General features: G+C 36.2%; 1 protein-coding gene across 1 annotated transcript; it reads right to left on the bottom strand.

Moving 5' to 3' along the window:
• Positions 1-5,218: 5,218 nt before the first annotated feature.
• Positions 5,219-8,587, bottom strand: LOC115590430 (V-set domain-containing T-cell activation inhibitor 1-like). The gene is made up of 5 exons (XM_030431786.1): positions 8,558-8,587; positions 7,979-8,048; positions 7,540-7,881; positions 6,263-6,361; positions 5,219-5,745 (listed from the first exon to the last, which is right to left on the bottom strand). Exons 2-5 carry the CDS (start codon positions 8,040-8,042, stop codon positions 5,219-5,221), a joined length of 1,032 nt encoding a protein of 343 aa, XP_030287646.1. The 5' UTR covers positions 8,043-8,048; positions 8,558-8,587.
• Positions 8,588-11,568: the final 2,981 nt, after the last annotated feature.

Below are 11,568 nucleotides of genomic sequence, written 5' to 3'. Positions count from 1 at the left end.
TTTAAAGCTTTTTAACTGTCAAAGTAATTTAATGATAGTGTCTGTACATTCATGGGTACATTTAAACAAAACTGCCAAAAGCCTATTTGCCATAGTGTAATACATCAACCTGTCTGTGTCTGACAGAAAAATAGTCCATTTGATGAGATTGAGATTATACTGACATCATCCACATGTTTTATCAATAAACCATAAGGGTGAGACAGAATCAGCAAACAACTTTTCTGACAGCATCATAATGTGTCAGCATGTCTTTGTCTAGCAGATTGGTAAAACTTTGTGATGTCTTAACTTTTACACACTGGTCAACTTTAACACTGAGCTGATTAATAAAAGTAAAAGAAAAATAACCTGCTCATGCAAAAATAAATGAATAAAACCTTTGCTGTTTACATTACTACAGACTCTATTCAAATTTCCAGAGGACGAGTGGCTTTGCTGACAATCAGGTGACAAATGACCCCCAGACTGGATTATATACATATAGTGAACTTAACTCAACACATGATAGCAACAATCTAAACAAGACTGAATTCAGTTGAGAAAATTAAACAAACCTGTTGTGTGCTCGAAGGTGTTTCACTCCTCACTTCTGACTAAACTGCAGTCAAAGTCCTCAAATCAAAGAATTTGTACTTTGAACGTTTATAATTAGACGAGGTGTGTTCACTTGATAGCACAAACATGCACGTTTGTATAACAATCAAACAGACTTATTATAGTGTTACACCAGTCAGATTAAAGAATATAGATATCCAACATTTTGAGGATTCATATTTGCTTTCATGCTTTGAATCATCAGTGGATACTGAAACTCTCCTCTGAAACCAACAAAGTCCTCTATACAACTTTGTGTCTCTATAATTTCTTACCCACAGTTGTAGGAAATCATTTAAGAAAGGCTTTTACAATGATGTTGAAACCAAATATTATACACTACAAACATCAGGTTTGATGTTACGATGATCAGGTGGCTGGTTGTTTTATTGTAGCAGAGTGCTCCAGACTGTGATCAATCATTAGAGACAGCGTGACTAAATGTTATAACTAAGAGCACCTGTGTTATGATCTGGCCTCCTTCTACGTCTGAGAGGTGGCTGTGTGTACCGCGACTCACCTGGATGATCTGATTGGTGTAGTGGGTCGATTACCACGCTAATATTGTTTTTTTTTCCCTCAGTGAATGTGAGTTCAAGTCCCGTAATTCTTTTTTATTTATTTATTTTTGTTTAAAATGGTTCCACAGTTCCTTTATGTGATGCATGTTTACTCAAACAGGGAGAAGACACACGTATGTGTTTTTAATAAAGATTTATTAGAGATACACATTCACAGGAGGAGCAACTCTCCCTTTTCCTGTTTACAACGTCTTCCGTAACAACCAGCAACTTTGATACAGTGACTGAGGGTCAGACACGTATCAGGTATGTTTTGCACAGAGAAAACCTGAACAAAGAGGCAGATCAGAGGACAGCTACGTGTTCTCTTCCCGTTTTCAACATCTGTTGTAGCTACGGCGACCACAGACGCATTCGGCTCACGGTCTCCAGTTAACATAGACGCGTGTTAATCCGAAACACCGGAGAGCGATGGGCTCTCTCAATGACGGGCGGAGTGGGGAAGTTATCTAGCCCCAGAAACTGTGGGATCAATCCCACAGTTTCACAGAAGTCCAAGAGAAGTCCAAGGGTCTTCGGCTTCGGTTCTCCAAGTCATCGACTTTGTCCATAGCTGTTGAAACCATGCGCCAAACTCCGGCACATTGTCCTCATTAGCGCCAACATGCTGCTCTATCAAATTAACTTGTAAAGGAATTCTGAACGCTGCTCAGACTGCTTTGAATGGATCCACTTTTGCATCAAAATGCATGTCAGTCTTGATTTGTTGAATGGCGTCCCACAAAGTTTGGAGTGAGATGTGCCGCTCATCCATTTTGACAAGGACGCAAAAGGAACACACAAATCTCGCAACTGTATAGAGTGACTTAGTTAATGCTTATCTTATCTAGAGTCAGTTCAGGTCAAACACATATGGATCGGGATAAAGGAGAACTTACAAAGCTACTATAAGAGCAACATGCAGACGTGAGCTTGAGACACGTTCACTCACGCTGCGGCCATCTTAAATAAGTATCCAAAGACAAGAAGTTTGTCAGGAAGCAGAAAACTGCTAAAGTCCTCGACTCAACTGTTACCTAACAAAGCTTGTTTTCTTGTCTAGTAGAGTTTCATTTCATGACGAATACTATGTGCAATTCTTTACCTTTACAATGTGATCATTTTTGTATACGTTACTATCAATAATGATTCTGATTGAATGGTTGCTTTTACGCTTTTCCCCATCAGGGGCGGTAAATCTCATGGTCCTCTCAGCTCAGTCTGTGATACAAAAGTCAATAACCAAACAGCAGGATGTTCCAAATCATTCAAGTTCATGAACAATAAATAGTTTTACTTTGCTTGTGTGTGTTTTTCACCAGCTGCATGATGTAGCAGACACAGCAGATACCGTTATACCATAACACATGACTGAGTTTGTCTCCTCCAACTTTACCAATTTTAATATATCAGCCTATTTGCACAGGGCGCTGTGTCTGAGTTATTTTAACTTACAACTTTAATCTAGAGTACTTTAGTTGTTGGCCTTGAATCACTAGATCTCAGCACAAACCAGATTTTAAAGATCACCAACACAGATTTGAGATGTTTATCAAAGCTCATGTCCGTACGAGTTAACTTACTTGCACTCACTGCTGATGAAGAGGAGCTAAAGAGCTGCTGGTTGCCAAAAGAGTCAGACAACACCATTTTGTCCACATCGCTGTAAAGAAGCATCATTACAGCAACTTTCTGAGTTTCCAAGGAACCGTGAGTACTGATAAAACACTTCATGTGGATTTAAATGCTCTAAATAAAAGCCTATGGTTAAACAAAATCAATAAATCTTGTAGTCAAAAAAAATTATTGCTCTTAGTTATTATTCCGAGAATTTAATAGTGTGATCCGCCTGATTTGTGATCAATATTTCCTTCTGTTACTACATTAACTTTTGCATTTACTTATGGTGATCATGTTTTAAAGGTGTGCTCTGTAGGTTTGGGGGAGAAATTTGAAACAGAAGAGAAAGATCTTCATGACTGAATAAACAAATTGACCTTAAAGGACAGCACAACTGATACTGTTTTACTGTGTTTGTATGTGGCGGACCCTGCCACTCTGTCCTGAGTTGCTTATATGCTTTTTTTTTTTTGTTATTAATGATCTACTAATCCGGATACAGAATATTAATAATCAGAAAGACTGACAACCAATATTTGAAACATATTGACAGGTACAACATGTACATTCAGAGTAAAAGTAAAACTCTCCCTGTCATAATTACTGCTACTGCTACTTCATACTTAGACTCCTTTACAGTTATTTGATAAATATAGTAACTAGTTACTTTGCAGATTCAGACTCATAGTTAGAAAGCAGTTATTTGTGATGTATAACCTTTGAATGGTTCCACCGAGTAGTGACCAACAGAAGAAGGGCTCGGCGTCAGATCGGAAAATAACATATTTGAACGATTGATTTGATCAGCAGCTGGACACAGCTTCTCTACCTTCAGCTTTTGGACGGTGAGTTACCCTTTTTTTCTCCATGTAGAATCAGAAGCAGTTGTGAAACTGTGTTGGATACAGAAATATTTTACATCTAGAAACATTTCAATGAGTTACATCACAGGTTTTATCTACATATGTATATATCAGTCTACTCTATTTCTTACCTTTTTAATATATTGTTTATTTGTTAATTGTTTTTGTAATATTACTGCAATAAAATAATTCTGATGGAGCAGTATTGAATTTTAAGTACACTTTAAAAGTACATTTTAAATACTATAACCAGTCATTTTGAGAGACATTATGAGCTTTTATACTGTTTGGTGTTGGAGATTTTTATTTATTATTTTTTTTTGGCTCAACCAACTGCTGTGATGAAGATGTTTTATTTAATTTCTCCCCAAGTGGCAATGTTATTTACTGGAGCATCTTTAAAAATATTGACGTCAGTGTGATCTACAATTTGAGCTTTTCAAAACAACAAATGACACATACAGCAAGTTAAATGTCCAAGTCAACATTTTTTTACTTTAGTACAAAGTGAATGTTGGAAAACAATCTGCTGTTTGCTTATTTGCTAATGGAAAATGAGGATGTTAAGCAAACATGATATGCTGCTGTTGTTTCTCTGAATGTTTTAGTCAGTTCATTATATAAATACATTTCTCATAGTGAAATTGTGACACGAATTTGATCAAACAATAGAACATTTATTTGTACAGTTCTGTATATATGTACTGCATACATGGCTATAACTGTTCAAATGCACAAACACACACACAGTAATTTAACCAATAAAAACACGAGATAAAAGGCAAGTGAACATATCCATCAAAACAGAAAACAACATAATAAATCAAAAGAAAACAAAATGAAATAAAAAATTAGTAGAACAGCACAAAAAAACATCCACAGATACAAACGTAACTTAACTGAATTACCAGTATAACCACAGACATTCCACTGGTTTTCCCTGTTTAACTTTCATTGTATTTTTCTGTTTAATAATAGCATTAGCATTAGCTAAAATCTAAAAATACATTGCAGATTACAATATTATCATAGAGGAAATAGAAATATGGCATTGTTTTTGTAATGACTTTGTTTTTTCATAGACTGGGTGCTTCAGTCCTGGATGGTCTGTTATCTGTCTCCAGGAGAAAACACTTTACATTTTTCATTCAGCTGCTGGAGTGTTGGAGAATGATGCAATCAAATCAATGTGAGAATTCTGTAACCATCATACATACATATTATTATAGCATAGGTCTTATACGTTACCACTGAATGAGCTCTGCTGATCAGTGTGCTTGACTAATTTTTGTAATGAAGAAACACAAGCTAATACAACATATCATCACCTTTAAAAAAGATGCCTCATCAGCCAGAATCAGCTGCTTATTTACACGTCCAGCTGTTGAACATCATTAACATTCATTCAGCACTGTGTTTCTGGACACCTGATGGATGTAAGTTCAGAATTCACTCTGTTCTGGTTCTGTTTCTTGGTGTCTGTCAGGTCCTCTGAACATATCTGCTCTTCACTAGCTCGGCCCTGACTGTGCCTGTCTGTTATTTGGTGCTGAACTCAGTGAGTATGTTAATTAAATGTTAATTGACTAGTTTTATTGTGTCTAACTGAAGTTTCCTCTGAATCTCCTCTATCTGTTTCTTGATTTGCTGCATGTGTCTCTCTACTTGTTCCTTCTTTTCACTTATTCTCTTGACCTCATCCACAGTCCTCTTCGTTAGGTTTACTGTGGTCATGAGCAGTTGTTGGTGTTCTTTCTTTCTCTCCTCCAGGTTCCAGTTGGCCTCTTGTATGATTTCTTTGAGTTTTAAGTATCCCTGTGCTCTGTTTAGTGTTTTATCTCCCTCCTTCTCTGTTACTTCTTTATCCACTGATTTAACCTTCTTTTCATTCTCCTCATTCTGCTTCTCTGCCTTCTGCATTTGGACAATGAGTTGCTCTTTCTGCTTCACTAGTTTCTCACTCACTTCCTTCAGTCGCTCAATAATCTTTGTCATATCTTTCTGTTCTTCATCTTTGTTCAGTAACTCTTCACTGAGTTTTGTCAATATCTTATCCAAATCCTCCATTTTCTTCAGCTCTTTCTCTTCATTTTTCTTTTTTGTCTCTGTGTAGAAACAGAAGCAGTGTGACACAGCACATTTTAGAAAAAAAAAAACAATTGTGAAACTGCATGAGACACAGAGGAATAACTGAAATTATCTGTTGAAAGTAAAAACATTAGTTCATTCAAATGACACCAAATAAAATCTTTACTGTGCTTCTGGATCATTTCATTTCAAAATACAGCTCACACCATTTTAAATAGGAGGCTCTTTCCTGACACACTGTCAGATGACAAAATAAAATTATCATTACTACTTTGAGATGATTTGCCACATATCAACTTAACCATAAGCTCAAGAGAAACTTCATTATTATTAGTAATATAAAAATATGTTTTTGGCTCACTGGTTTTGCTACGTCTCCATTTCAAGACCAAAAGAACATTAATTAGTTTCTAGGGATTATGAATGCTAACTTTTATTCTGTTTTGTAATGATCATCTCTTTCTGTTATCATAACAATAAGTGTAATACACAGAAAATCATTACTAGAAAAGTTAAAGAAGTATTTTCTCTCACCAGTTTTGCTTTGTCTCCATTTCCAGACCAAAAGGACAACTGCCAGAATAAACATGGCAACACAAGGAGTACAACTTGATGGGTCCATGAAGTCATCTTCTGTAATAATATGAGAGAGAAACACCTCTATAAAACTTAATGTTTGTCAGAAAACACATGGTTTATGTGCCACCCACCAACCAGCAGGATGGTTTGAGCTGACACTTTTTTCTAAATCATGTCGACCTGGAACATGGATGTGTGTCGTATCCAAGAATATCAGAAAGTCCAACAACACAAAGCAGTCAGACCATCATTCAGATTATAAACAAACCCCCGGCTAGCCACAATATTAGAAGCGCTCAACGATTTATGTTTTCTTTGAGGTTTGTAAGGCACCTTTAACCTCAACACTATATTTATTGTGTATAGGGAATATTATGGACATTTTAGGTGCACTTACATTTGGTTTAACCTCCAATCACTGCTTTGGAAAGTGAGCTGTTAGCTCATTTACAACCTGTCTGATTGTCCAGCATGTCATGTTAGGGAAGGAGAAGGTTTGACTTCTTTGTAACAATATATTGAAGTTGTCAGATCTCTCCAAGATCCCCCCATTCTATGTGATTATAACATTAACTTTAATAACATACTATAACGTTATTTTGGCTGATAGAAATAATGGTCAAAATAAAACACAATTTTATCCATTAGAATTACCCTTAAAGGGATATTCCGGTGCAAGTTTAATTCATGGACTAACACACCGTGACACTGTGTTAGAGTCCCTCTCGAGAGATTTGTTTATCTATTCCGACAAATAAGGCAACTATATCTAATGTTTGATGCCTCGAAATATGTGCTGGAACCCTGTTTCTAATGTTTTCTAATGTTGCTGAAGTTTGGTGCTGTTCTGAGATTTATTTGTGGCTTTTTGATGGCGGTTTTATATTTGGACCCATTTACTGCAATGTATTTTTGTCGTGCGGTCGTTTCTGAGGATGCTAAAATTACATTAGCTAGCGGCCTGCAAACTTGATCTCTCGAGAGGGAGTCTAACACAGCTTCACGTAGTGTTAGTCCATGGATTAAATTAACACCGGAATATCCCTTTAAATGTTCTAATATTTGTATTTATTATGCCCCAAATGCATATTCTTTCAATTGTTCAAAATAAAAAGCTGCATATTTTACTACTGATAGTACTGATGCATATGAAAAGCCAATTAGTCAATTCTCCAACTGCACAGTGATCCTGGTATGTTTCAGTACAAATCTTCCCAAACACGTTTCCTCACCTATCTTTAGTTCGATGAAAGTTTCTTTCCATAATGAAGGAAGGAAACATTTGTATTTTCCTGCATCAGAGGTTTTCACTCTGAAGATTTTCATGGAGACGTTTCCATTAATCAGCTGATCCACAAACAGAGCTGTGCGGTAATTATACAGTGGATTCTGACTCTGATACACCAGCCGTCCATCTTGGTGAACATGGATGTACTCGGGGTCTAAACCAGGTTTGGTCCACTCCACTGTCCTGGAACTGGCACTGATGGGAGGATCAAGGCGACAGGACAGAATGACATCATCTCCAGCGTGGGCTACGATTGGCTGAGTTGAACAAATCAGGTTTGACTGCCCTGTAAGGAAAAGGAAAAAAAAGTGTCTGCTAAAGAAAGTGTGTTTGTGAGTGTTTGTGTTTTGCTAAGCATGTTTGAATCTTGTGAGTGAGTTTACCTGTGGTTACTGGGAGACTGTAGAGTGAAAATAACCAGAATCCAAACCATATGAAGACATGCATTTTCTTCTGTGAACAGAACAGAGGAAGTCAGTGTGACTAAATGTATGTTTTTCAAAAAATATATAAAATACTAACCTGACAGATATTCCAGGATGAAACCAGGATCAGTGTACATCAATGTAACATCAATGTTAATCTAATCAATCAATAAATCTTAACTTAAATCACTTTAAAGTAGCAGCCAGATGACATTGAAATAATTATTTAGCAACAGTTGTTCTAACTGAAATAGATGATATTGTATGTTCTGATAAAGTATGATATAGGCTATGATATGATGATATATGTTTTTCTTGATTTAGATTTATGTAGACACAACAGTCTTCTCTGAGAAAAGCTCTGTATGTTTTCACTTGGTCATATAATGAGCGTTACAATATACAGTAACAGTATGAAAGTTGGTGAAAGCAGTGAAACCAAAATCCTTACAAAATGTAGCAGGTACAAGTACAACTATTTAATCATCATCAGAATGTACAGCAGTGTTATTGAAAAGTAATTCAGAGCTAGCTTACCGTGATATTAGTTTCGTTTTGCTCCAGATTCAGATTAGACCTTGGACTGTTTGCCACTTTATGGTTTTACAACTATAAAGAGCATAAACTGTGACGGTGGTTGGTTACTGGTTTTATATTAACAGGGACACTTTATTTTTTAGACCAACTGCTGTGATTAGGAAGTTTTATTTAATTTCTGTTCATGTGGCACTGTTCTTTACTAGAGCATCTTTAAAATATTTTTGTCAATTTGATCTATAATTTGAGCTTTTCAAATCACAAATGACACATACAGCAAGTTAAATGTAGTCAACATTTTTTTGTTGTTGAGTACAAAGTGAATGTTGGACACATTTTGTTCAGCAAGTCACAGAGTGCACTCAAGAATTGACTGTTTTTTTTTTTTTTTTACATATAACTCGGACAGGCACAGACTCAAGAAATGCAGTATAGGAATCTGAGATGTCTCTGATCATTTGCCTGTTTATGTAACCCTGCACCTAGACAATAGAAAAAAAACACGTTTTGGCGACTTAATACTAGTATCTTAAACGCTTACAAAGGTAACTATGTACACAAAGTATTCAAGTATCTTAATATTATGTAATTTGTGGGACTTCAAAATGTTTATGAGCAAACAGTTATTGTGTTGTGAGCGACAGTCATGGCATTAGCCTCTATGTTGATCTATTTGTGCTGTTTGTGAAATGTTGTGCTCGCGTGCTACGTTCGCTCACATCCTGTGCATTTCTTGGGGGCTCAGCCTCCCCTGTCCTTAAAACCTAGTGACGTCCCCATTTTTCTACTCTGCAGCAGCCAAACTTCATTTTAATTATAAACAAATCACCCGGTTACATTAATATATGATAACAAGGTACAGCACGACAATTGTCAGTCAGTTTTTGGTGTAGACTGACATTTGCTCTCTATTTGCTCCCTGTCACTTTAAGGAGTGATTTTAAAATGTAACTCCTGATGGTGCATGATCAGAAACAGGCTGTGCACTTTGTCCACTAAGATCATCCTCAAGGAAATGTGTTGCTTCAAGGCGATCAAACTTTTGCTCTTGTTCCTCCTTGAATCTTGAAAGGCATCAAAAAAGTGTTTAAAAAAGTCTCTAAAATGCATCTTTAAAGAAAACTTGCAGTATAGATAACTTCATTATGACATTTACACCTGTATTTCTTCCTCTCCTCAGTGTTTTTCCTCCTGTAAAACACTGTAGGTTTTGTTTTAAACGTCATTTACTAAGTTGAGACAAACACAAGGTTTCCTGAAGCATTACAGTTACTTCCTTGACAGAGAACAATGAACAAAGTTGTGGAAAATTGGGATTAAGTTAGAATCCAGCATCAATACATTGTTCAGATAATTCAAAATAATCACATCACAGAGCAGTTCAGCCATATATTTGACACCTTGTATAGATATGTTGAAAGATTTTCTAAATCTCATACATTTTGTACATGTTTTGAAATACTGTCTGCACACAGTTAATTTAATCTGGTTCTTATTACGCCATCATAAATGTTGTCCTTGCTGTCAGTTAGCTGCACCTAGTGATTATGAACCTTCATTTAACACTGTGTCATAACATTTTGAATTACACTTTTTTGTTTTTTTGTCAACAGTCTCAGCAATCATTAATTAATTAATCTGCAGTTTAATATTTAATCCAGACACCAATGAAATATGTGTGATGCTGTATTTCTTCACATGTTGGTCTTTTGGTGACTGTTTGCTCTGATTGTGTTGACATTTGTATCTGTTCGGCTAATCCATAAAGATTATAACATCTCTCTGTCTGTTACTTCTCAACAGATTCTCAATGGGCTCCAGCAATTTCTCCCTGTCAAGTATCTGTTTCTCCAACATTTTCTTAGTCTCATCCAGTTTCCACTGAACCTGTAAGAGGTTTTCCTTTTCTCTTAATAATTCCTCAGGTAAGTTAAACATCTTTTCTCTCTCTGTTATTTCCCTCTCCACTGACTGAAGCTTCTGCTTATTCTCTTCCCTCTCTCTCTCATTTTCCTCAAATTGTTCTACAAGTCTTCGTCTCTGTTTCTCCAGTTCTTCCCTCTGTGCCTCCAGTGCTGTAACGGCGTTGCCCCTTTCTGTGTTCATCCTTTGTGTTTTTTCACCTTTTGTGAAGAAAAGAGCTGACATTGACAAACACAGAAACATGCCAAAACAGTGTTATTAAACAGCAAACAGATTGTCAGTAAATTCTACATTCCCTTCCCACTGCACAGAGAGACGTCCAAACGACGTCTTTTCCAAGTCATTTTTGCACGTCTAATTTTGGTCACCTCAAGGTGCAGACTGTTACTCCAGACAACGTCTTTTTTTCGACGTACACTTAACGTCCATTTATGATATCTACAGTTCCTCAGTACAGGAGCTATTTCTAGTCCAAATAAGGTCTTTGTGGACGCCATTTCAACGTCAAATTAGAACTCATATTAGACATTGTTTTTATACTGTGCCGCTTCTAGTTTCTATGCATAAATGTAGTCCCATTTCAGAAGGTGGCATGCTGTTAAAAATAATAAATCACAATCCAATCTCCAGGATTCAGTTGAGAAATACTGGTTACTAGGCTGCTACTTCTTAACAGCAGGCAGCATAACCCTCAATTAAGTTTGAAAAAAACAAAGTGGTAAAATACAATAAATAAAATTACACCTCTTTGGTCTGTACTACAACAATAGGGTTAGTCCGGAGTGACTATGTACAAACATAAGAACAATTAAAATATAAAACAATTAAACACATATACATATTTATATTGTTATTTATTTATTTTATTTTTTTAAGTGTTAACACTGGGGTAAAAATCAAACTGAACACAGAAAAATTAAAGGGCTTACCAGTTTCATCTTGTGAAAATAAACAAAAATCTGGCTTTTTTTCACATAAATGTAAAACTCACATTCCCTTTGTCTGTAGTCTCAGGACATCTTCAAGGCTGCTGATCACTTCGGCTTCATCATCATTTGGTTCATATTCAGAGTCAGTGGACAAACAGT

The sequence above is a fragment of the Sparus aurata genome, chromosome 10 (assembly GCF_900880675.1).
Source record: "Sparus aurata chromosome 10, fSpaAur1.1, whole genome shotgun sequence".
NCBI classification, from domain to species: domain Eukaryota; kingdom Metazoa; phylum Chordata; class Actinopteri; order Spariformes; family Sparidae; genus Sparus; species Sparus aurata.
The sequence above is the reverse complement of the archived record's forward strand: the minus strand, read 5'-3'. Positions and strand labels throughout refer to the sequence as shown.

Excerpts from the sequence above, each read along its gene's own strand:
- LOC115590430 (XM_030431786.1), bottom strand. The coding sequence starts at position 8,042 with ATGCATGTCTTCATATGGTTTGGATTCTGGTTATTTTCACTCTACAGT. Across the intron at positions 6,362-7,539 it reads TTTCATCGAACTAAAGATAG|AAGATGACTTCATGGACCCA; the intron begins GTGAGGAAACGT and ends ATATTATTACAG. Across the intron at positions 5,746-6,262 it reads ATGGAGACAAAGCAAAACTG|AGACAAAAAAGAAAAATGAA; the intron begins GTGAGAGAAAAT and ends GTTTCTACACAG.